Source organism: Colossoma macropomum, unplaced genomic scaffold, assembly GCF_904425465.1.
Source record: "Colossoma macropomum unplaced genomic scaffold, Colossoma_macropomum, whole genome shotgun sequence".
Classification (NCBI taxonomy): Eukaryota; Metazoa; Chordata; class Actinopteri; order Characiformes; family Serrasalmidae; genus Colossoma; species Colossoma macropomum.
In genome coordinates this window covers 12,763,801-12,790,807 of record NW_023494798.1, presented here as the reverse complement: position 1 = coordinate 12,790,807, position 27,007 = coordinate 12,763,801, and the positions used below count along the sequence as shown (strand labels likewise).

The 27,007-nt window shown below is 39.5% G+C and overlaps 1 protein-coding gene across 1 annotated transcript; it reads right to left on the bottom strand.

Annotated features, from left to right (window-relative positions):
- Positions 1 to 21: 21 nt before the first annotated feature.
- On the bottom strand, positions 22 to 24,133 carry asz1 (ankyrin repeat, SAM and basic leucine zipper domain containing 1). The gene is made up of 13 exons (XM_036584775.1): positions 24,026 to 24,133; positions 23,235 to 23,334; positions 21,998 to 22,120; positions 18,118 to 18,232; positions 10,788 to 10,899; positions 8,585 to 8,719; positions 8,127 to 8,248; positions 7,915 to 7,987; positions 7,665 to 7,721; positions 6,736 to 6,848; positions 5,356 to 5,461; positions 3,995 to 4,108; positions 22 to 168 (listed from the first exon to the last, which is right to left on the bottom strand). The coding sequence occupies exons 1-13, from the start codon at positions 24,131 to 24,133 to the stop codon at positions 22 to 24; spliced, it is 1,425 nt and encodes a 474-aa protein (XP_036440668.1).
- Between the last annotated feature and the right edge of the window lie 2,874 nt (positions 24,134 to 27,007).

Below are 27,007 nucleotides of genomic sequence, written 5' to 3'. Positions count from 1 at the left end.
ATGACAAACATAAAATAATTCTCAGGGGTAGCCCTTGAAGTTTCTTGACAGCAGTAGCAGTAGACCTGCCCCAAGCACACCCATAGCTAACTTCGTCAGGACTCGTCTCCTCTTGCTTGTGTGGGACTTGGGCAGAGAAGGCTGGAAGGAGTATTGTGTGGGATCCATCTAAAGAGCAGCATCATAAGGTTAAATAATCAGTTACACACAGGGTCAGATGCACACTGTGTTTGAGAAGTATGAAACTGGCGTATGAGCGAAATGCAATAAAAACATAAAATCCATCATATGCTTTGAGAAAAGATCGCACAAAATTTAGGACAGCACAAAAATGGGTGGAGATACTGGGACACATACTGTTCTCCTGCTCTCAATTTCAGGAAAGCTGGGACAGTAAGTGAAATGCAAATGAAAACAGAAAGCAGTGATCTGTAAATTCACTTTGACTTGTATTTATATGAAAATAATACATAAAATAGATATTTAATGTTTTACCATTTCATTAACAAATACATGCTTGTTTGGAAAAAAGTTCCAAAAACCATTGGGACGCAACAATTTAAGACTATTTAAGTTGTGAAATGTCCAAAATGCATCTTAAACAGGTGATGCAATCATGCTTGGGTATAAAAGGAGCATCCAGGAAAGGTTGAGTTTTTTATAAACAAAGAATGAGTCGAAGCTTGCTACATTTCCAAAGAATGTATCAGTGAGGAGTCTGACAGTTCAAGAACAACATTCCTCAATTTGTGATTGAAAGCATTTTTGGTACACTTAGGCCCAGAAATATTTGGACAGTAACAAGTTTTGGTATTTTAGCTGTTTACCAAAACATATTCAAGATACAGTTGTATACTGTATCAACATGGGCTTAAAGTGCAGACTCAGCTTTAATTTGAGGGTACTCACATCCTAATTGGAGGAAGGGTTTAGGAATTACAGCTCTTTAATATGTAGCTGCCTCTTTTTCAAGGGACCAAAGGTAATAGGACAATTATCTCAAAAGCTATTTCATGGGCTGCATGGGCTATTCCCTCGTTAATCCATGATCAATTAAGCAGGTAAAAGGTCTGGAGTTGATTCCAGGTGTGGCATTTACATTTGGAAGCTGTTGCTGTGAACCCACAACATGCGGTCAAAGGAGTGCTCAATGGAAGTGAAACAGACCATCATTAGGCTGACAACAAAAGAAGAAATCCATCAGAGAGATAGCAGAAATGTTAGGAGTGGCCAAATCAACAGTTTGGTATATACTGGGGGAAAAAAAAGAGCGCACTGGTGAGCTTGGGAACTCAAAAAGGCCTGGACGTCCACGGAAGACAGTGGTGGATGATCGCAGAATCCTTTCTATGGTGAAGAAAAACCCCTTCACAACATCCAACCAAGTGAAGAACACTCTCCAGGAAATAGGTGTATCAGTATCTAAGTCTACCATAAAGAGAAGACTTCATGAGAGCAAATACAGAGGGTTCACCAGAAGGTACAAACCATTAATCAGCCTCAAAAATAAAAAGGCCAGATTAGACTTTGTCAGAAAACATCTAAAGAAGCCAGCGCAGTTCTCGAACAGCATTCTTTGGACAGATGAAACTAAGATCAAACTGTACCAGAATGATGGGAAGAAGAAAGTATGGTGAAGGCTTGGAACGGCTCACGATCCAAAGCACACCACATCCTCTGTATAACATGGTGGAGGCAGTGTGATGGCATGGGCATGCATGGCTTCCAATGGCACTGGGTCACTAGTGTTTATTGATGATGTGACAGAAGACAGAAGCAGCTGGTTGAATTCTGAAGTGTACAGGGATATACTTTCTGCTCAGATTCAACCAAATGCAGCAAGGTTGATTGGACATCGCTTCACAGTACAGATGGACAACGACCCAAAACATACTGCGAAAGCAACCCAGGAGTTTTTTTAAGGCAAAGAAGTGGAATATTCTGCAATGGCCAAGTCAATCACCAGATCTCAACCCGATCGAGCATGCATTTCCCTTGCTTAAGACAAAACTTAAGGCAGAAAGACCCACAAACAAGCAACAACTGAAGACAGCTGCAGTAAAGGCCTGGCAAAGCATCACGAAGGAGGAAACCCAGCGTTTGGTGATGTCCATGGGTTCGAGACTTCAGGCAGTCATTGCCTGCAAAGGATTCTCAACAAAGTACTAAAAATGAACATTTTATTTATGGTAAAGTTAATTTTTCCAATTACTTTTGAGCCCCTGAAATAAGGAGGCTTTGTAGAAAAATGGTTGCAATTCCTAAACGTTTCATACAATATTTTTGTTCGACCCCTTGAATTAAACCTGAAAGTCTACACTTCAATTGCATCTCAGTTGTTTCATTTCAAATCCAATGTGGTGGCATGCAGAGCCCAAATCATGAAGATTGTGTCACTGTCCAAATATTTCTGGGCCTAACTGTATGTCACCCTGTACAGTTCATAAGAGCATCAAAAGATTCAAGAAATCTGGAGTGTAAAACTCAAAAGCCAGGGTTTGACATGGTATGTCGGTGTAGCGGTGCCTATGGCACGGGTAATTCGCAGATCTGAGAATGCACCATTAACACTGAAAGATATATACACATTTTGGAGCAATATATGCTTCTAGAAAACATCTTTTTCGGGGGCGTCCAAGCTTATTTCAATGTGACAACAGTGAGCCAAATTCTGCATGTTAAAACAGTATAGCTGTGTAATCAAGTAGTGTGGGAGCTAGAATAGCCTGTCTGCAGTCCAGACTGGTCTCCCACTGAAAAAATGTGTGGTGCATTATAACGTGCAAACGATGGCCCTGCAAGGTTGTGCAGTCTTCAGTCCCCAAATGATTATATTGTTGAAAGGAAATATGATGTAACACAGTGGTAAACATGCTCCTGTCCCAACTGTTTCTGAAACATGTTACAGACATGTGCCACTCCCACTCATCTCAAAGTCAAGTCAAATTTATTTGTATAGCGCTTTTTACAACTGATGTTGTCACAAAGCAGCTTCACAGAAATCCATTAAGGACAAAGTTTTAACATGAAATGTAAATCATCCAGGTGAGCAAGCCAGTGGCAACAGTGGCAAGGAAAAACTCCCTCAGAGCTGGGGAAGAAACCTTGGGAGGAACCAAGGCTCACAAGGGGGGACCCATCCTCCTCTGGTCAAACTACCTACAAAATTATTATACTACTAATATTAATAGTAGTAGTAGTAATAATAGTTAGGAGGGTATTCAAAGGTATTCAATGGTGCTCCATCACTCCAAAGAATGCAATTCCACTGCTTTAGACCCATCTAGCCGACGTCTAGCAATGGGCATGGTCACCTTAGGCTCCTGTCTGGCTGCTCCAGAGCATCCAATTCTATTGGCAACGCTTTTGTCTGGAGATTATACAAGCTGTGCGAACACCTGTACAAGCAAAGGATGCAGCTTAAACTAAGTGAATTTACTAATTAGACAGGAAATCTGATTCATATCCATAGCACATTATTATACATTTATGTACGTTAGCAGGCAACAACAAGGTATTTTATGTCAGTTCTTATGCTTTACTGAACAATGTTTTTCAATTTCTGATCATATTGCTGACCACTTCTTCTTTCTTGATGGATCAACACAGCAGCACCAAGTTTTGCAACAACTAACTCAACCTCAGGCTGGTTTTTTGTCTATCCCACTGTGGTGAGACTGATGAGATCTGTAGAAATGCTCTGTGGTCTTCCTGGGGAGCACTAGCAGATAAGATAAACCACATCAGCTCACATCTCCTCTCGGCACACTGCCAGTCTATCCACATGGCCTCCATTTGCTGTCAGATTCCAGCCTGACACGGAGGGCACCCTGACTGCCCTCCACCAAGCGCCCACCCTTCATGCTCCCCTTCTCTACAAAAGACTGTGCACTGCTTCTGAGTTATGAGCTGTGAAGGCTTCTGCTGTCAGCCTCTGTCTTCAGTGGATTCTCAATGCAGAGCTAATGCACAAAGAAATATGGAAGTTACTGACCTTGCTGAGGAGGTCCCTGAGACAGGTCACTTCTTTTTGGAGGTCTCCAGCCTGAGCCACTAACTCTGTGCAAATGGCCTGAGCCTCCTTCTTTGGATCCCAAGTCAGAACGAGCTGTCAATCCAAAAAGTACACAGTCATATTGGTTAAGCACTCAACTTTTAATTTTAATGCTCTTAATATTTTTAGGGGCAGCCAGTAAGTTATCAATACAGGCATGCCACATTTGAAAAAACTATGGAAAGAAAAAGAGAAGACAATGCCCCAGCAGTAACATTTCTTTGTTAAATTTAAAATAATTTAGCGTTTTTGACAATATCAAGAGCACTGATGCGAAATACTGCTCTTATGTAACATTAAAAGCTATTTGAAGGCTAATGGTGCCCCGTTATGGAGAAGTTTTAGCCTGATGAACATGAGTGAGTGAGTGAGTAGTAAGCAAGCCAGTTTAAAGGTATTTAAAAATCTACATTAAAAAAACTGTATGTAAAAATTAGTCAGAGATATCATTTCAAAGACAGCTCATCAAAGTGCTGCTTAGCAGGGAAAGAAACTACAGGACATAAATCATAACTACATGGCAAAAGGCATATCTTTTTCTAGGGCAGGGCACTATGACAATATTTATTGTGATAAATTACATCACAATAGGTCACAACAAACTTTTCTGAGCATATTGTGAATACTGTCAGTACTTAAAAGCACTTTCCACTTGCATGATTGATCACAAAACAGCATAGTTAGTCCTGTTTAACTGGATTTAGCACAGCAAAGTATATGCAATGATAAATGCAAATAACTGGATTCATAGTTTTTTATAGATTTTTTTTTTTTATATTGCACTACTACTACTACTACTGTCTCTTCCAAACTACCCAGCCAGAAAAATAAATATTGTGACATATGTATCGTGAAAACTTCTGATATTATGTGATATTACATTTTTTGCCACAACGTTCAGCTCTAACTTTTTGTGACATGGGTTATAGTTGTCGCACATACAAAACTGTGGTTAATAATTTAAAACAGGACATCATGTCTGCTTGGCTTAGGAATGCATAAAAATATCAGAACCATATCATCAGATAGGTAACTGCTTAAAAGCTCCTAAACGGTATTGCTACTGCTATTTATTACCAATGCCCAAGTTCCAGTGTTTTTCTTGTACAGGCTTTGTTCTACGTGTCTGGCAGACTCCCTATGAATATTTGCTTCTGCTGTATTACAATTTCCTGGTTGTATCACTTCCTTTTTTGCTAAACTACAGTATAAGAATTATATAGAAATAACATGGGCTATAAAGGCTGATGCATGTTAGTTGATAAAAGGGAAAAGTAGATCTTGAGCGAGTGTAAATGCACCTCAGACGGGCTGTGAGGGAACCTGCTGATGACATCCTGCACCGTCTCAGTTAGGTAACAGCACTGCTGCCTCAGGCTGATCAGAAAGTTGTATAGCTCTTCACTCCTGAAGGACAAAAGTAACTTAGCTTTTAGCAAAACCTGACTGAAGGTTCAATCTCACCAAGTGTTACGAGGGAGACATAAGATTTTGATAACAGCGATGTGAGCAAACATTTCACATGAAGTATTTTGCACAAAACTCCTCTCTTGGGACCTGATTAAACAATAATCATATGCAAATATTTTGTCAATGATAAACAGCATCATTCATTTGGTGACAGCATTCTTGAAGCACTTCTTCTATCACTTACAATGTCAAACCCCTGTAATGGCTGACAGAAACCCAGCGATGTTGATAGCGTTATCTTAACAGGGTATTTCCCAAAGCAGCCGTTTTCTTCTCCTAACACTCTGTCAGAGGCTGTGGTAAACACTGTCAGACACTGTGGAGTTACTATCTTCCCTAAGACGAGAGATGGGCTCTGAACGTTGCTTTGTTAGTTTTTCTTTGACCGAATGAGTGATAGGCTCTCGCAGGAGGACTAAGTGCTGGGTAAGAGCCACCGTCCTAACAGGCACCACAGGCAGATCCATCCTCTTACAGTCAGGGCACGTGTACAGGGGGCAAGGCGATATTCCAAAATTCCAACTATCTAAGTGTTGTTTTATGGTCTGATATCAGTGTACGTTTTTTGTACCTAATTCTGATCCTTGCAACTTATCAAAAAATAACAATTTAAAAGTATTAAGTACTGTGAATTATTGCAAGGAAATAACTTCCTCATACAGGTACCTTATGAACTTGAAAGGGTGGAGCACGTGTTTACATACATCCCATTAGCCAGGAAACCAACCCTCGCCATGAATTTCTCCGTAACTCTATATCCCTTTACTGTGTGTTTATAGACTACCTATCAAGAGAGGATTTAAAAACAGAATTTAGTGCATGTCCCTCTGCCCTTACTGTACACCCTCAGGTTTGAATAAAGAAAATCCCAGATTGATTAGCTTCATTAAGTAAAGACATGGCAGTTGGTCCAACTGCTCACAACCATCAGTCAAAACATGAAGCATGAAGAAAACGCACTCGCTCATTCCTCACTTTACAAATCATTACTAGAGCTTAAACCATTAAGACAGCCTTGAAAGGAAACCCTGTGTCATTCCACTTCAAACAATGAGAATCTGGCTTGATGTTATAAAGTTCAGGCCTTTTCCTTCAAGACTGAAGACAGCTACCGAATGTCTAAGATTGGATGAAGTTAATAATGCAGATGCACATAATACACTTAGTATACAACAAACAAAAGCACAAAATATTAATGCAGTTAGTCTTACCCACTATCTATGTTGTCAAGCTGATTCAATGTGTCCACATCTACTCTATCAAGGTGCATCTCCTGAATGGCATTAAGAACCTTCTTTTGGTCCTCAGGGTCTCTTACTCCAATCTATACAAAAACACAAAAAGAGTGATGTGTTCAATACAGCACTTTATTTAGTTCATGTTATTTAAATACATTTAAATAATGTAATTTATATTGTGACATAGTATTGTAATAGTACTGGAATTATCCTAGTGTGTTCCATGTGTTAATTTATCCCACACAGTTTGGGTTTTCTGATTACAAAAAGAAAAAGTATCAGCATCATAAGAATTCCTTTCTATATGCTTTTTTTCTGAGCATATCTATTAGTGAATAAATATGGTCTCTATGCTCAGAAAACAAAATCTATAAACTGATGGGCCGCATCATGCAACACATAAAAATGTCTTTTGAAAGGAAGACGTCATTAAAAATACTGATCTGAGGAGACCTTAATCCAAACACTAGAAACTCGAAAATGCAGATAAACCAAGATGGTAGCTACCTTTTTTGAGTTCCCAAGGGCTGCAGGAAGGATAAGTTGGAAAAGCATGTTGCAACATCTTTAAGAGACCGTCTGATTACAGTGAGTACCTCAGCCACCACCATAACCGCAACACTCCATCAATCATTAAGCCCGCATAACAGCGGATCTTTGCGTTGGACTTGCCCCAGACACTTCCAAAACCACTGAGCCATTGCGGCTTACGGTAGTTCATGGAATGTTATCAAGGTGTGGCATGAAACTTTAATTTGAGGGGCCACCCACATATCAGACACACCAAAGGAGTTTATCAGCTTGTTTTAAACATTTGTTTTAGAAAAAGCTCAGCTTTTTTGCTGGCAACATATTTTATAATCTGCATTTGGACAGTGATGTGTCTTTCACTGTAAAAATACCTTTTCTAAGTCCTCCTTTTCCATCGTTAACAAGTAGCTCCAGGTGATGTCATTTTCCTGACAAAAAAATGTGAAAGAAACGAAAATATTCATACCGTGTACTGACTTATTTTTCTCACCTCAGAACAAAAAGGGTTAACAATGAGTCACTGGGAAATTATTAGTTATTTAAGTAAATGTACTTCAGTCTGATGAACACTAAAAGCTCAACTGAGGCCCTCTATGCCAAAGTAGTGAGAAATCTGTTCACCATCATAATATCAGAGAGGTACTCCAGGTTCAGCCCATGCAGCAGAAGTTCAATATCACAAAGCTTAGCAGAACTGCAAGAAACCAGAGAAACAAATACAGCATGCTTTCAGTCTCTCAATTTTACAGTCCATCCAGTGTCATCTTTTCCCACCACCACTAGAGGGCATCACAGCTTTAGCCACAATCTGACAGAACTAGGCTTCACTGTACCTCTCTTTTGAGACAGACAGAGATTCAGGGTTTTGGTTGAGGAATTTAAACAGTGTTTCTGCTTTGGACGGCACTCCACCGTTATCAGTGGAGTCTCCTGAGGAGTTAAGAATCCTGAAGATCTGTTGAGACATTGGTTTAATGAACAGTCAACTGTTTTTCAAGTTCAAACATAACTGCAGTGTTTATGTATAGTAATCTAATTGCTTCCAGCCAAGACACAAAACTCCAAATATATCAAATATACATCTAAGAGTGAGATACTCAAATAATTCAAATTCAAGACTGCTCCACATACATAACGTATGTGACTTCCCTAAAAATTAGTTAAATAAAATATCTGTACTTCTTGTGTTGGATGTCTGATGAAGATACTCGTATTATAAACAAGACTTGCTAAGTTTAAGTCCCATTTGACAGATGAGGTGAAGTAAGGCGTAAGGCCAAAGGTCAAATACCTGAGGGTGTTTGAGCTCTTGGGCCAGGTCAGCCGCTGTCTTCCCTGCCTTGGTTTTGATGGACTTGTCAGCTCCAAGCTGAAGCAGTTTTAGAACTGCTCCTTTATGTCCATACTGCACAGCTAACATGAGCGCCTGAAATAACAGGATACCTGGATTACTAGAGAAAATTCTGAAGTGTACCAAAGGCAGATCACACTTACCAAAGCTGCTGTCCGACATAAGAGATACTGTACTTGGCCACTCGTGCATGGTAGACTGACTGAGATACAGGCCTTTAAAATGTTTAATTCAGAGTAGAAAATTAGGCCCGTCAGAATCATAAAATTTTAGCTGACGATTAATTGCCATGTAATTAATTGCAATTAACAATTTGTCCTTTTCATTCGTTGTATGTAACTATTATAATGGCAAGCCTAAAGTGGCCGAATTGGATGATTAGCTACGCTATATGGACAAAAGTACTGGAACACCTACAGGAGCTATTATGACATCCCATTCTAAATCCACAGGCATTAATATGGAGTTAGTCCATACAATTTTTTGTTTATAAAGGCAGACTGCATGTCTAATACTTTGTTTTATGCATCTGTGGCAATGGGACTGAAGGAAACACCTGAATTCAGTATTTAAGAGGTGTGTCCCAGTACTTTTGTCCATATCTTGTTCGCTTGCCGTCAATATGGACAACAGACACAGCTTAAGCTCAAATGAGCATTACTCACCGCTGCCCCCTAAAGTACCAGCCACAAGTTAGAACTTTAAGTTAAAACTTTGTTGTAAAACCCACAATGCATTTTAATATATATTTTTATACATTCATAATTTATATATTTTTCTATATTATATGTATATGCCCAAAACCAACTCAATAAAATGCACCCACATCACACTGGCCCAATTTTATCAAAGTTGCATATGATCAAATGTGATCATAACATGACCATATTGAAATTTCACAGTTTTGTTATTCATCAATTTCATTTTTGGCATATCTGTATGATCAAATTCACTACTAGTATTAGTGTGTATAAATCTGAGTGTAACAGTTTAACAACCTGAAAACTAGTTGATTTAACTAACCAAAACTATTACAAATATCATCTATAATGCCAAAAATAAGTATAAAAACAGAAAATAACAATAATACTAATGATTTATGCACTCAACAATCCTATACAAACATGAATGTACTTATTTTACATGCACAATGGTGTAAACAAAGGCAATTACTCCATATTTCACACTGTGCTTTTTGTTTTATACTACTGACACCACCCAAAAAAGCTAAACACAGCTTGTGCAGAAGCATCTCATACATTGGAATAACAGCATTTACATATATTATTTTACTACAAAATCACACTACAATCACATCATTCTACAGTCTTAACAAAAACACTCTGACGTTTGTTTATTTGACAATTTATTCTTTTCAGCTGTCATAATTTTTACACTAATGTCTGGTCAGTAGGGGTCGAAGTGCACTCACTGCTCGACCTCCACCTAGAAGCATAGCCACTGGCTCACGCTGACTGCTGTTGTTTTATTGGCTCCCTACTGGAAGACCTGTATGAATTAGGGAGTACTTCATGTAAAAGATATTTAAATTAGGTACTCATGGGGCAGAAGCTTGATTCTGGGCACTGAAGCCGATTCATCATTTGCACTCAAATCGTCATATGAAAGTTTCATGAATCAGACGCAAAGTAGTTTCTACGTCATTACTACGTTGCTGCTTTGAATAAGGGCCATTCAGTTTTTGCCATGTGCACATATGATTTCACATTGCGACAAACTGTGGCAAACAAACATGGAAAATAATTTCGGTCAACCTAAAATCATTATGATCAGGCAATTGTAATGATGACGGGCCTAAGGAGAATAAAAAGACTAGTTCTATAATACAAGAAAAGTAAAAAGTACAGGTTTTCTGTATTATTCATTAAATGCACTGTGCTGTTGGGTACAATAACAATGTTCCATTTGGCTTATTTCCAACTACAGCTATACCACATTCCAAAACAGTGCCAAGTTGTCCTTATATTAACTTCAAGCCCTAGCATGCATTTCACTGTTCTAGAAAGGTCTTACTTTACCAACGGGCCTGGTAAAGTTGTGATGGTAACATCTAAAAATATTTCAAATGTTAAATAGAAAACACTCCTGTTTATGTGAGGAAATACATTACTTTTTGACTTACTGTGTGGCCATTGTCATCCTGAAAGTCCAACTCTGCTCCGTGGGATACCAGGAGATTGATCACCTGACAGTAGTCGTCCCTGGCTGCCAGCATCAGACACGTCATGCGGCTCCTGGACAAGGACGAAAAGCAGGTTTAGGGCACATCAAGCATCCATGGGTGAGAGGCAGTCAAGTCAGAATGGCAGTCTCCCACTTTAACCCTCTATTGAGTTTGCCTGTACATTACATACATAGTATTCCAAAGCAAGAAGTACATGGATTAAGTCTTCTATTACAGTCAAGCATGATTTAACACAAAAGTAATCTATGAACACTTACAGCAAACAGTTTTGATGTTTGAAGAAGACTGTTAAACTAAATAAAACTCTCGCAAGGTGGAGAACATACTGTGGAAACGTTTGAGATCGTTAACCCGTTCAACAATCTTAAAAACCTTTATTCAGTTATTAAAAAAAAAAGATCATATTCAATTGTACTAGAGACAGTCAATGCTTAAGTTCCATATAAAGCAAACAGGGAGGATGATATAGAGTGAATTGATATTCCTTTTAAAAAAAAAACGGGGGAAAAAAAGTACAACAATTTCTGGGCTTCTCTCTTTTATCACTAGGAAAGTATTTTGGGTGGGAAAAATAATTGGTTCTTTGATGCATTACAATTTTCTCTTGAAAGATTCTGAAATAAATTTACAAGAAAACAATCAGATTTTATATACCCTTTGCATTTATCCCGCTGTATGAAAAATTCATGCACAGCCAGAGAAAGCAGGTTACTTTGGCACAGTCTGGCTTGAATGAGGAAAAATACCCTATAGGATCTTATTAACATACATTTATAGTCACAAATTAGTCACAATGCTCATGTACATAAAATAGAAGTCCTGAAATGTAGTAAACATAACCCTACATAACAACACAGCTGTATACAACCACCTTAGGAAAGTACTTACTGAAGTAAACTAAGAATTATTTTCACAAGTTGAAATTTAGGGGTTAGGATTGGAAAAGACACCTCCCAATAGAAAATACCATATAAATTAAGATTTTGAATACACTTAGCTTAATACCATCTCTCTTAATGCTCTGGGTTTACATAAATCATAAAATTATCCTTGTAAATAATAATTGTAAATAATAATAATTAAATGCTTTTCTTTTCGTTTTTTTTTTTTACTGTGGGACTGCAGTTTGAACTAATTCAGCTGAACAGCACATTTATTCTTAGTTAATGACAGCGAACAAATCTAATGTAGGCTATTAAGATGCATCTTAGTAGCCTGAAATAAAATCTATTTGAATTGTGAGAAGCCTAGAGATTCCCAGTGTGTGGTCACTGAAATCAGCATCTGACTAATATTTATGGGACTACAATGAAAAGCAGAACCTCTCATCAAACATTACACAGCAAGGTGAGGTCTGTGTGTGATGTAGAAGTGGTCTATGGGAACGCTTTCAAGTAATTCATCACTTTAACTGACATTTCCCCAGACAAGAGGTCTGCAAACCTCAGAACTAAGATCTACGTCACATAGAGGTGAGGGACAGCACCATTATTCGTCAACATGACACTATCTTGCAGCCAGGTACGCACTTCCTCCTCAGTGACAAATCGGGTGACAAATGTGTGATGGCTCCAGTGCACCTTTTCCCAGGGTGTCCTCCTTTGAAGGTGACGCTACAACAATCAGGAAGTTTGCTAAATCGATATAATCAAATCTAATACAAGGCAAACACTGTACGGGCGATAATCCACCTTTTGGGAAGGTAATGGTGACTAATACCTCACTGGAGGATGTAGACAGAGAATATGAATATAATGATTCATTCACAGTGCGCAACACAACAAAAATAAATTAGAAATTATTAACCTTGATAATCAGAATTACACTAAGGTCAATTGCTTGTGTGGGTAGATAACCAAAAAAATCTGGAAGCAAAGCTCTACAGTTAGGGGAGTATTTTATTTGATGTTGGCTATTCATCTTTAACAGCACTGATGAAGATGATTTTTTGAGACCGTACAGCTTTGGCTGAGTTTACTAATGCTTACGGACAAGATGATGTTATATCATATTACTGAATTCAGTTTGTGTTTCAATAATATCCAATAATAATCTTAACAATTTCTCTGATGTATCTGAAGAATAAGACTTTCTTGATTGCTATAACACATTTAACAAAACTTCAGTCACTTTCTCAGCAAAGCAGAAAAAATACATAAGGATTTTATTCACAATATTCAGAAACATTTTTGCTTTTTCCTATACTCTTGAAAAAAAAGGTGAGAAATGTGAAAAAACAGTGTCCCAAATGATGATAAACTGCAGGCTAAAGAAAGATTCTCCCATTTGAAAGATAAGTAGGTTGTTGTATAGAGATGATTCAAACAGACTTACCTATTGGGATTTTGAAAAATGTATGTTACAGTATGTCAACTTATGTTTCTTTTGTACACTTTCTGTCAAGGACAAGCCATGCTTGATGGCATGGCCTAAAACTGTCTAAATTTCAGCAAAAAATTCAGTTCATAATGGTACATATGCCAAGGCCTCCTGCTTGGCACCCTCGATACAGTATAGCCCTCTACTGACAAATACTGAGGCCTACAGTTTGGTGTCATCTGAGATAATGTCGCCTTCCACCAAAAAAAGAAGCAGGCATTTTGTTTCAGAATATTTTGCATGAAATCATTTTGTGTTTGGTTGGGGATGTTTTTGCTTGGTTATGTAGTGCATTGCAATGAAATGTATTTCAGGTAAAACTACCCAGTAGAAAATAAAACATTCCACTCTGATTTCTTATACTTCTAAATCACATTCTAAATTTGTGGTGTTTATTTAGTGTTTTGTGGAAGTTGGACTATTTTGTGTGTAGGCCAACAAACCTCTGTTTAGTATCGTGTTAAACATTTGGAGAATATGGCTACTGAATGGACACAAGTGTTCAAGCTCAACTAAGAAAAACAAATAAGTTCAACGAAGAAGAACTATAATGAATTAGTGCCCTTATTCATTGCATGTACCTACCCTTATTTGTCTGTTCAATGGTCACTCTATGACTTAAGAGAAGAGAGAATGATGTCCTAGTTTAATTATGAGGATAAATTCCAGAAATGACAGCCACAGTAGTGCAATATTCTTGATCACAAAGCTAACAACAACAACAACAACAACAACAACAGACTAATACTAGGGCCGTGTTTCCTTAAAGTCACTTATCCTTTCCTTGTTTTTGTCAGTGTGGAATCTAAATGGTCCAAGCATGAAAACTGGTATTGTGAAGGGGCTACAGTGGTTGTATAAGTGACAATGTGGGTGCATGGGATGAGAAAATGTAAATTATAAAAATTAGACATTAAATTTCTCTTTGAATTCAACACTGTATCCCGGATTACAGGTTAAACACCTCTAAAATATATGAATTATTAAGATATTTATGTATAAGCAAAACTCAACGTTATCAGCTGAACTTTAAACTAAGTGTTTCCTGGAGCTGTTTTTATTATTTGCTCTTCCCTCTACAGAGGAACAACATGATAAGAATAGCAGCATAACTGTAATTAAAACATTACTCTTAATCTACTGTAGAACAAGAGTGAAGCAGGAAGTGAAAGAAACACATACATTCCATTAAGACAAAACAACATTTAATACCTTCAGAAAATATCATTGACACCACTGAGCTAATTAGCCCATATGTGTTTAAATGTAGTACTGCAAAATTCCGTAGTGTGATGAACCTCAGCACCATAAAGCAATATTTCACTCCAAAGTGCTATAATCATTAATAACAGACAGCATGCACTATCAGTGTATGCACCTTCGATTGAAAATGATCAAAATAATGCAGAATAGCCTTGTAAAATTAGTGTGTGTACCACTTCAAAGGAAAGAAATTTACAACTATAGCTAGTTACATCTAGTCTAACCAAATGTGAAGGCAAAAGGAATTTAGTGGACTTTACCCTCAAGAAAGCTTATGCAGCAAGACTTTTCAGGTACACGCTTAGGTTTGTGTGGTATTTGCTGACTTCAGCCTCAGCATTTAACAGGGTGGGGCTTCCTGCTTTAATAGAACAGGAGAGTGCTGAGATTACACAAGTATAAAAGGATTACTTTTAGGCAATAATAGGCAACCAAAACTAAGCAAGTTACATAAATTTTTTCTAAGATGAACACACAATATCCCAAATGACAAATCTGTTTGGTTATAAAAACACTGAGCTATCTCTAAAGACTACTACAGCTGAAAATCATTGTCTCAACAATAAAGATAATAATATAGTCTGTAGAAAATGAAATAGCAGGAGTAAGTTAGGCTACTTAACCCTATGGGGCCCAAACACTTAAAAACAATCCCAGACCTTTATCTCTCCTCCACCAAACTTTACTGTTGGCACTATGCATGCTGGTAGGTAGCCTTCTCCTGGCATCTGCCAAACCCAGATTTGTCCATCAGACCGCCAAATAGTAAAGCATGATTCACTCCCAAGAGCATGTTTCTACTGCTCCAGAGTCCAGTGGCAGCATGCTTTACACCACTCCAGATGACGCTTGGCATTGCATATTTTGATCTTAGGCTTATGTGCAGCTGTTCGATCATGAAAACTCATTTCCTGAGCTCCCTACATGTAGTTCTTTTGCTGATGATGCTTCCAGAGGCAGTCTGGAACTCTATGGTGAGTGAAGCAACAGAGGACAGGCGCTATGCGCTTCAGCACTCAGCGGCCCCACCCTGTGAGTTTCCATTGTCTAATGCTTTGTAGTTGAGCTGTTGTTGTTCTAGACACTTCTATGTCACAATTATAGCACCTAGAGCTGACTGGGGCAGATCTAGCAGAACAGAAATTTGACAAACTCATGTGGCTAGGGTGGCATCCTATGACAGTGCCACGTTTAAAGTCAAGAGCTCTTATCGGTATTACATATTCTACAGCCAATGTTTGCCTATGGGGATTGCAAAGTTAAGTTCTTGATTTTATTCACCTGTTAGCAAAGGGTGTGGCTGAAACACCAGAATTCAATAATTTGGAGGGGTGTCCACATACCTCTGGACAAGTATAGTGCAAGTATTTCTGCTTTTTTAACCAAGTGATTTACAACAATCTACTAAGTAAGGGACTAAGTCACCTGAGCTTGAATCAAGGCATCTGACCCAAATAACCCAGTTTTAGGGAAAGAAGACAGCCCTATCCCTAATCATCTAATGACCTACTAACACCTTCATAAGCAAAGCCATCATAAATCACCTCTGATAGTCAAGTTGCTTGTTTATAGGATTACAGGATATTCATAGTAACTTTCGCTGTTCTGGGATTCGTCTATCTGACGTTCGTCTATTTCTAACAAATCAACATGAGACAGACACTTGAAAAAGTAGCAATCTATTTTACAATAGTAAATGTTTACTCTAATATTTATTAAAGGAAATACTTTAATAACAGAAGGGATATCTAAAAAGACAAATACATTCTGCTGGTCAGAAGGATAAGCGGTTTAGATGATGGATGGATGGATGGATGGATGGATGGATGGTCAGACTGATCATTTGTAACATTAAATTGTAACACAGGGCTCACTGCACTGGACAGAGAAGGAAGACAAGAGGAAAGACCTGTAGAGACCTGTAGACAGATGCACAGAAGGAGTGGAGTGAGAAGAGCAGGTAAAGGACTGGATAGACTGAGAGATGGAGAGTACCATGGGAAAGAAGGAACAAGACCCAGGCTGAATAGTTAAATGGCTGAAAGTAGCTTGCTTTGCTATCTGCTTTCTTGATTTTGCCTAATCTGTAGTATATGACCTGTAAAAATACATTCAATGGCCACTTTAGAAGTTAAACCCACCTTATATTTACACTTGTTGTTCGTTTTATCAGGTTCTTTTAAGTGCTGCTGGAGTTTTAAAACACCTCAATATCACTGCTGGACTGAGAATAGTCCACCAAGCAAACTATATCCAGTCAACAGCATCCTCTGGCCAGAAATTGACAATTGACAATTCGGGGGTGATCTAGGAGTTAATATGTTTACAATTTACTTTTTCATTTAATCCTAGTGCGGAGTTGTAAGAATGTACTGCGCTCAGCTCCTTTAAACGTGTTTCACTCCATTAAAAATGTGTTAATAAAAAAAAATAAATAACTCAAAGATTCTAAAGATATGTGACTTGATGATCATTATTCAAAGTCAGATTTGAAAAAGAACTCCATAATTCAAAAATGGTAAATCCTACTGTATTTGTAACACACCACAGTCACTTAGAAAATCTCTTCATCTTCATGAACTCTATGTTTCGTGCAGTACACACAATTTTGGGCCAATGCAGATAGCTGACATTTTTCATGTATACATCTGCCGATGCCTTTATCGATGCCAATACATGAAAAATTTTAAAACGTAAAAATTGAACAGAGAAATGTAACACTCTTCCATAGGGCTACAAACTTAATAAAATAATGAAAATCCAGACATTTTACTACAGAAAACATCTGTACAATGTTGATCATTTTTGAGCCCAAATAACCGCGAATATCTATATGATTCTGATATTATTTAGCTTTATTGAACACTTACTGCGAGAACATGAATATGTACACCGGTGAACAAAATCAACCCAAGCTTCATGCTTGCCTCTGTTCCTCAGGACTACAGATCTCTACCACTTGGAAAAAAACTCTACAGGAAATAATGCAGGCATGCAGCATGTCAATACTGTTGCAAGCACACAACATTTTGTTTACCAGACTCATTATGGAAATGCAGCTGTTGCAAAATGCCAGACAAGTGCAAAGTCTTCTGAAGTTTGGGGAGAGGGTCAGTGTTTGACAACACCCATCACTTACCCACTTCCCTCTGGATCTTGTTACTGTTCTTCAAATATTTTGTCTGGACAGGATACAATCACTTTCTTACCAGTCAATTGAGAAACATGCTTGTTGACATTGGGTCATGTGCACAGCTTTGGAAGCAGATGATAAGCAGCTGGGGGTGGCCTGAAAGATACTTACTATCCCTGAGTGCAACACAAGCACACTATCACCACCTTGCTTCCAATATTATCTAACCAATGTTACTATTTGGAGATTTGTAAGAGCACTCACTATAAGCTCTTGTGAATCAAGAGTGGACGTTTTGGTTTCATGCTTGTCTGAAGTCACATGTGGAGTCATAATGTAAAGTGGATTTCACTTCACATTATGACCCCAGTGATAAGTGAAAAGTACCTTTTTACTTATCAGTGCCCTCAATTAATAAACTGACACACCTGTCTGTCTCAAACCCCTGTCTTTTGACAAAACATGCTGTCAGAGCATGCACTTGTATGTTACCTGCTGTAGATGTTTGGGTCAGCATTGCGACTCAGCAGTAGAGCTACACATTTGGCGATTTTCTCCTCAGTAGCAGAGTTTGCTGTGCATGCAGCCATCAACACAGTATAATTATCTGGGTCCAAGAGACAAGAAAAGAGAAAAAAAAGCAAACAGCTAAGTTTACATATAAATGCATACAAATATACAGTTGAATGCTTGAAAATGCCTACATCCACCAGGAGGGCAATATTTAAGAGGTTGAAACAACCGGAGCTGTAGTGAACATTGTGAGTGAAAAATTTCTCCAAGAGATCTGCAAAAGATGCTAGCATTTTAGGGGCACCAAAGTCTCCAAAACTACAATTAAGTACCACCTGCATTTCAACAAACTACATGAAAGGCATGCCAAAAGAAAGTCATTTCTTGCGTCTAATAAAAACCATAAGCACTTAGGCCGTTTTCCACTATCGAGCCAAATGGTTCTCAGGGCCGTACTGGGCTGTTCCGCACTGGTCTATAGTTGTAAGACTGGTTACGATTTCTGTTTCCATTTGTTGTACCACTAAACCAGAACCAGGAAATACCCAAGAAAACTACACATTCAAATGGCTAACTGCTAACAATGCCAGCCCAATACCACCCACCCCAAAACACGTTTGATTCCGTCTGTCACTCCAACTCCAGTCTCTTGGTGTGCTTTCATCTTGTTTATCCGCTAAACGGGTGGGATTTGAGCATTTTGTTACTGAAACAGATTGTACTGCGGTGGGTTTTACCTGTAGCCACATTATCATTTCTGTCACTTCAACACCAGTCATTCATATTTGTGCCCTCAGATATGAGTCTTTATCTTTTAAACTGGTGTTTTCAATCATCAGTTTGCTAGAACCGAGCCCTTTCTGCGGTGGGAGGCATAGTGCACTCGCATTAGCTTAGCCTAGCAGGCTACAGCTTAAAACACTACAGAACAGGTCCAATTTCAGCTTTCTGTCACCCCAAAACCAATCAGTCAACTTTGCTTTCGCTGTTATAAGTTTTTTCTCTTTAGCTAAGCTAAGTTAGCTAGGAGAAAGGAGCTGGCAAACATTAGCTTAGCTAGGAGGCTCCAGCTTCAGACACCAGAAAAGAGCTTTATTTTTGGCGTTCTGTTCCTCTAACATCAGCTGCTCGACTTGGCTTCCTCAGATGAGTCATTATCATCTAAATTTGTGCTAGTAAAGCTTTTGTTAGTCAGAATCGAACCTGTTCCGTGGTGAGCAGTGCTGGCAGCTTGCTAGCTAAGCTAATGCTAACCAGCGACACTCTTCTGGTTAGCAGCCCCGTTTAACATTTAGAAATTGGTCTCAGATTGAAGCGTCAATGTTTATTGAACGGTGGATTCAAAATCATGCACTGCTTTCATTTAATTGAGCAAACTGAAATTATTTGATTGCTTTCGGGTTTGAAATAGCGCAGCAGGATGCTGTGGCACACTACCAATATAAACGTAGAACCATTCAGTGAACAGCTACATCATTACATCATCCTGCTGAACGGTTCTGTGGCCCCGAGTACGGTTATCTAACCGTGCCAAACAAACCATGCTGAGCCATTTTTTTAGTGTTCCGTGTCGAACCGTGTCCACGTGGAAACACCATTGGAATGGTTACCCTCCATGCTCAGAGGCCTTAGAGTTCGCTAGACAGTACTTGAACTTGACTGGAAGCAGGTTCTATTGTCAGATGAGACAACAGAACTTTTTGGCAATAAACACTAAAGGTGGGCTTGCTGTAAGAAGGATGGTTGTACAGAAAAGAATTTTATATCCAATTCCTATCCACTCCTATGTACGGTAGAGAATATATGATGTTTTAGGGATGTTTTTCTTTCAAAGGCCATGGGAACCTTTTAAGATACAAGAAATTTAAATCTGTTTGCTTCTGTCCAAAAGCTAAAACTTGGACTGTCTAGAAAGAAAATGGTTTAGTGACCACAGAATCTTCTGACATGGTCATCCCAGTCCACTTACCAAAACCCATATTGAAAATCTGTGAGCTGGGCGACGTGGGGAGATTCTATATTGGAGATGTGGTGTCAGACTGCTTGCTCTGTTTTCTCAAATCTCATCAAGCATGATAGGAAAAGATTCACTGCTGTGGTGTTTGCAAAGAGAGAGAGACAAATACATTTTTCATTATCTTTTTAACCCATCTAGGGTGCTAAGAATTATGGAGCTGACTGTATATTTAGCAACAGCATGTAGTATGACAGCAAGATGCAATCACAGAATCACACAGTCACTCCTGCATTATTGTGCATGTAAGTCTCTTACAGCACTGTGCCAACATTACCACATTCCAAAGGCTTCTCGTTACAGTAAGATACACTTGCCCAAAGATCTGTCCACGTGACTCTTTAAGGTAATTGAGACATGGTGTTGATGTTGTGTGTAGACACAGTCATGTTGCAGATTTATTTGCTGTGATTAGAGGCGGGTTTAGACTACAGGAGCACTGCTGGTTAAGGCTAGGATGCAGACGCAGTCTGGTTGCGTCTGCGGTGAAGCAGGAAAATAAATAAACCGCCGGTGTTGGGCCAACGCAATGACGCCAGCATCACGCTCTGTGTACTGGCGTTATCAATCACTTCTGCATTCTTCTCTTTCTAAGCGGAACACAGGCTAGGAAGCTAGGAAGCGGCGGCTGCTTTCACATTTAATTATTTCCTTCCAAAGCCTGCAGCTCCAGTCAGCCCATCAACACCACCACCCCCCGTCCCAGACTCCGCACACTGGATATGGTGGAATTGTCTAAATTACTTCACTCACTCTACCACCAACATCCTATTTCACAGGGGCCTCCAGATGCGTTCAATTTTTAGGAGAAACAGAAATGTGACGTGTAAACTGAAAACACACCAGCAGATTAATCGCATGTTTTCAATAGTTCCTCTTTTGCGTCACAGCCATTAAGTAATGTCAGATGAAACACACTGAAGAAAGCTCTGCTTGGTTGCCATCTTTTTGCTGACACATGGACTAAAATTAAAAGAATATGCATAGGCCTACTTCAACATAGAAAGTATTAATGAAAAGCAAGCTCTCGCCCCCTAAAGGATTAAGTCTAGCCGTGTTCTTTTGATTTGATATCGCAGGGTTCCTTCCTTGTGGCTGTTACAAAAATCCTATTATCTCCAACAACTCCAGAGAAAGGGCTGGAGTCACAGCAAGGCCATCTGACGCAGTGCCAAAGTGACAGCTCTCACCTCCTTCCTGGTACTTTGACAGTCTAATGTTTAAGTCTCAAAAGTTATTCAAAAATCTGTTCATTTAGCGATGCACATTTCACAGTGATAAATCACGTGTTACATTATGTTTGATGATTTTTGTGGTGCAACCCAAGCTGAATCTAAAAGATAGTCCTTTAGTCTCCGGTTTCCACTCCAATTTCCTGGTTATGTTTTCTCTCGCAAGCTCATGTCAGCAAAGCATGTTGTCTTTCTTATACTGTTCTACAGTCAATAAGCTACCTATATAACTGCAGGATTAACTCCAACATATATAAATGGTCAGACCACTCTGTCAGAGCTGACAAAGCTTTGAATTTAGAGGACTTTAGAAGATACTGCTTTGATCTTTCTTTAAAAAAAAACCTTAAGAAAAATTGCAGAAAACAGCACAGTATTTAAATAGGTTCCATGGCATTTCTTTTAAAGTCTTTTTTATACTTGTCTTCCTTCTAAATACTCCTTTTTTCACTGTAATTTTATTTCTCAGTGTAATTAACACTTTATTTTAGTCAAAACCCACACTTTCATTTTCATGATCTTACTGGGTTAGCACATATTCACCACAGACACAGACCTATGCCTTACCCTTGAGGCTGGCAAGTACACATCATAGACAAGCGGAGAGCTTTACCTCTGCTGAAGTTTGCACTTGCACCACGGTCCAGCAGCAGTTGCGCCAGGTCATAGTGGGCCACATGGACGGCGCACATAAGTGGAGTCCATCCAAAGCCCAGTCGCGTCTCCACGTCCATTCCTGACAGAAGAACATAGAATTCTATCATATCTGCAGAGCGAATATGCTTGTAGATTTTCATTTAATTCAAGCAGAAGCAAACCTGATTAATTAATTAATTAAAAACACTGATAATGAAAGTACGGTGAGGTGTGCTTTTGCTCGGTTGTAGTAAAACTCCTCTGGGAAGCTTTACACTACATGTTGGAACATCATTGTGGTGATTTGATTGGATTCAGCCACAAGACCATAAGTGAGGTCATGTACTGATATTACACGAATAGTTCGGAATCACAAATGCCACTCCAACTCATCCCAGCCATCGTGACCTTAGGCTCATGTCCAGCTCCAAAGTTTTGTAATCTATTAGCATTTTTTTAATGAATTATACAAGCTGTGTGCGCAACAGAAAGCCTGCGTCAGCAGTTGTTGCATCTTAAAGGGTCACAGCCTAAAAATTGATTTGATATGTTATTTGTGGCCTTACGCAGTAATCTGTATGAGGGGCATTATATCCCTTAGCCCTTAGTTATCCAGATAGCCAGGTAGCTACTTCGCTAACTTTAGCCATTAGCTTGCCATCCTCCTCATCTGAGTCATTTATGTTATTTGAGTAATTCATTCACTCTATCGTAATAATTTGTACACAGTTATTACAGTTATAGGGCTGGCTATCTGACTTCCTTCTGAATTCACCAGCTAATCAAACAAAAGCAAAACAGCCTCCTTCCCAAAAATCCACCCCAGTGCAGTTGTAGTTTTTCAAAAGTTCCTCCCACCTCAGTCACTGAACAAAATAATATGGGAGACAAGTCTTTTTTTTTTTTAACTTTCACCAGAGGAAAAAGTAAAATAGAGGCCATCTTTAGCTTTAGACATTTAAAAACAGCCCATCCCCATACATCCACCCTCCCACCTTCAAGATACATCAGAAGGGGTTTTCTTAATCCTTTAACCAGCCAATCTCACTTTATAGACTGCTGTGACACCACTGTGGGATGCAAGTATGCATGCTTACAACAGATGTCGCAAATAGTGACTCTCCCTTTAAAGTAACTGAATTCACTAATTAGAATGGGTGTCTGAATACTTTTGGATATATTATATTGTAGTCTGCAAAACTGAAAATACCAACCACTGTCCAGAAGTTGCTGAACCAGTTCGACATTCCCTGCAGCGATGGCTCGTTTCAAGGCACAAACGTTGTCACCACCGGGCAAAGTCGACCCCGACCCCTGCAACCAAAGTTCATATTAAGCTTGCCAGCTACAGGGTCCAGGAGGTGGTATGCAGTGTTTTGCGATCAAGCCGCCTGAAAGCTAGCTAACCTGGCAGTTAACGTTAGCTTCCTAGCTAACGCGAGCTTGCTATAGGCATGACGTAGAGAACTTTATACTCAATTGCTCAGGCAATACAAGAACACGTGAATGTAAAGGTGAGGAAACGTTAGGTGTCGAAATAACTAGCTACTACTGAACAACAGACACGTCTTGCGTTTGAAATGCAGGTTAAGTAACTTCGTTTTTCATTTGTTGCTATTTCATTTGGTTCAATATTTCTACTAGCTAACTGACCACTCCACTAACGCTGGACTAAAATTCTTGAGTAACAGTCACCGTATTTCTAAAACAGTGAGAAATACCAGTATTTTAGCACACTGGAGCATGGAAATGCTCATGGAAAAGCCTTAAAGGTTTACTACACAGCAGCAGCTTATATGGCCAAACTGTCAACAGAAAAAAGATTAATTTAGCGTTACTTAAACAGCGCCACTAGCTAGCTCGGCCGTTACGCTAACCGTCTGAGTGAAGCTCGTTAGCTAGCTAGCTAGCTTAGCTACCTAATCTAGCTTGGTTAACCTGCTAGCTATTTAGGTCAGTGGTTGGCACAAAATTGACAGATACATCATTTTAAATGTAACACAACCTCAGAATCTGGACTCTTGGTATAACTGGAATATCCCGTGTCCCATTCGCCACTACTTCCATCACTCTCATCACCAGCAGGAAAGCCGTAGTCGACACTATTTAGCATCTTCATTTAACACGGGCCTTGTTCAAGTTGAACTGCGCCTCGCCTTGTTTGATAGTTGGCGAGAGTAGCCGGTTGTAGTCGGGGGAGGAGCTGGAAAGACTGTACCTAGAACCACGGCAAAAGTCGCTGCGTTCGGGGTGTAACAGATGTAACATTTCTCTGAATTTTGCATGTGAAATTAACGACACTCAGTTGAAGACAACTCAGTGTGTCTCCATGAAGGCAGTCAGTCCAATACAGGTCTAACGTCACGTCTTGTTTAGTTCCCAATCACGTTAAATCCGAGTCTGTTTTTCATCAATTTTTATTTAGATGAAAACACGACAGAGACAGGAAGTGCACTGCATTCTTTGTTACATACGGAATAAAAGCTGTAAGCCTTTATGAGATGAGTTAACGAAATCGAAAGCTGAACTGTAGAAGTATACACAGTTTGACTAATTATGCAATTAATAGAAACAGATTTTAACAAAAGCTGCTCTTGCGTTCGTAAAAATGGCAGAGCTGTAATTTTGGGCCGCGTGAGGCGGGTCCAGGCAGAAGGAGATTTGAAAGTTGTCGCGAGATTCTGGCAGAGTTAACGTTAGATTGCAAAACCAGTGCTTGGCACAGCTTTAATACAGAAACATCAGTCTCGATATACTAACTTAACTACGAGGTCATGAAGCTAGAGAGGCCGATGAACTTACCGGATGCACAGTAAAGATAATAATGATAATACACATTAAACAGTTTGCAACAAATAGGTGCTGTGTGGTCTGTTATGCACTGGGCAACCAGTGGCTTGATTGTCACCGCATGGCCACTCTCACAGTGTGGCCCCTTTAGGTTCATTTGGCAACTGCTGCTTCTCAAAAAGTTTAGGCCTAGAATGCATGTCCTGGACTTCAGGTATCCAGACTAAATCTGGCCAGAAGTCACCACTTCTAGCCAGGCCACTGTGACTGATGACCCAGTGTCCGTTGGAGCAGTGCATGGAACTCCTTCAATATCAGTGGAAACATGAAGTCTGTTGTGGACGTTCGCCCCACCACGGCCACTGTTTGTTCACTGCCTGTGCCTTTCTTTTTTTAGGCCAGCATTCGTTCCCACTGACTAACCCCAAAAGGACAAGCCTTAGCCAGATGAGTGGCTGGCTACGCGTCCGGCATTAACGGAAGTTCTGTGCAATGGGCAGTGTGGCTGCAGGTGTTGCCAGTGGACAGGACTTAGCCAGATCTGCCCGCCGGACGCATGTCCAGCAGTGGCGGCCTCGCGTCACTGGCTGTCAGGCTGTGGTCATGGCCAACCCTCGGATCAGTTCTGTCATCACTTCCTCCCACGCCAGTGGTGACCCCTCCTCAGCTCAGACTGCAGGACTGCCTGCTAAATGCTGTTAAATGGTGGCTGGCCTCTGGGCTAGCCGGTGCTGCCAAGCTTGACTCTTCTTTCCCCATCTCTGCTCTCTCACGGCTCTTTCGGGCAGTATGATTCGCCCCCCGTTGCTCTTGAAAACACAAACTTGCCATTGTCTTCCTCAATTGTTACACAAACAGTTCTCCATCTCTCTTCTTAGCTTTGTAGCTTAGCTTAGCTGTTAGCATCCGAATAGTCTGAACTCTCCCATCGAGGCTTACCGTTAGCGTTTCCACTATTAAAGCAGACAAAGCTTATGTACAAGGCATTGTGCTTTATTAAAGGGCTGTAGTTGGCCACAGCCACACCGTGCATTAAGCAAGGCTTTTGGTTAACAGCTAGCTCCACACTCAGCTCACGTCTGCACTCTCTCGCTTCCAGGTCCAACTGACCGACTGTTAGCCCTGCCCTACAGAATAAGAGTCCTCAACAAAATAAACTCAGAGAATAACTACTGGAGAACAAACCTAGTATAAACATACATAAACATTTCTCAAACACACTACAGTATTTATGTTTATTTTATTTGTAAATCTGTCAAGGTCATTTAAAGTATAATTCACTGCAAAATCACTGACAGTTATCCCTTAACCCAAAAGTAGCATATTTAGTTTTGCACTTAAGCTATGAGGCTAATGTAGCTTGCAGTGTTGCCGATGATGTGGACTTTTATTATATTGTCCTCAATGCTGCAGTGCACAACTGAATTTTCACTTTGTCACTTTGAACAATCACTTTGTTGTGGCTGACTGAAAATTGCATAAATATGATTTTACATCGAACTGTTCCTTCACAAGCTGTCAAATTAAAGTTTTTTTTCTTTTTTGTGTTTTACCTGTCAATTAAGTTTGTGTCATATGGAGTCTTAGGTTAGGAGCTAAACAGGGTTTATCTAGCTGTACTTCTCCATAGTGTGTTGTTAACACCTAAATTAACCATTTTACAATCATAATGACCTATTCACATTATAGCTGGAGTGGTTTTGTTGGACAGAAAAGGATGATAGACCCAGTAACAAAAAGGAATGAGAGATGTGTGAGTTGTTTCAGAACTTGCATCAATTTAAAAAAGCATTTTTTCATGCCAAACGGAAAATATAAGCCTATAGCAGACTTCAAAGTATTTCTGGTCAGAAGAATTGATATATTCCAGGAATTGATTTCCTTCCTTGAATGCTGTTTCCTTTGGAATATCCCTGTCTTATAAGATAATTACTTTGTGTCAACAATACAATACAGAAACAGGAGTTTATGATGATTCCTGTTTTATAGGGTGTGGTCAGTTCTGAGGAGACACCAGCAAAGATCACACCTGCACTGTTGAAAGGTTTTGTATAGAACTGAACAGAACAGTTCTGAATGTTTAAATAGATGGAACTGAGCAAGGACACTCAGTTGTTTTCATGTGACTGCCTGTATCATCCCAAATTCCATTACAGATCTCGAGTGCATCAGCAGCAGACAGTGGGACGATAAATAA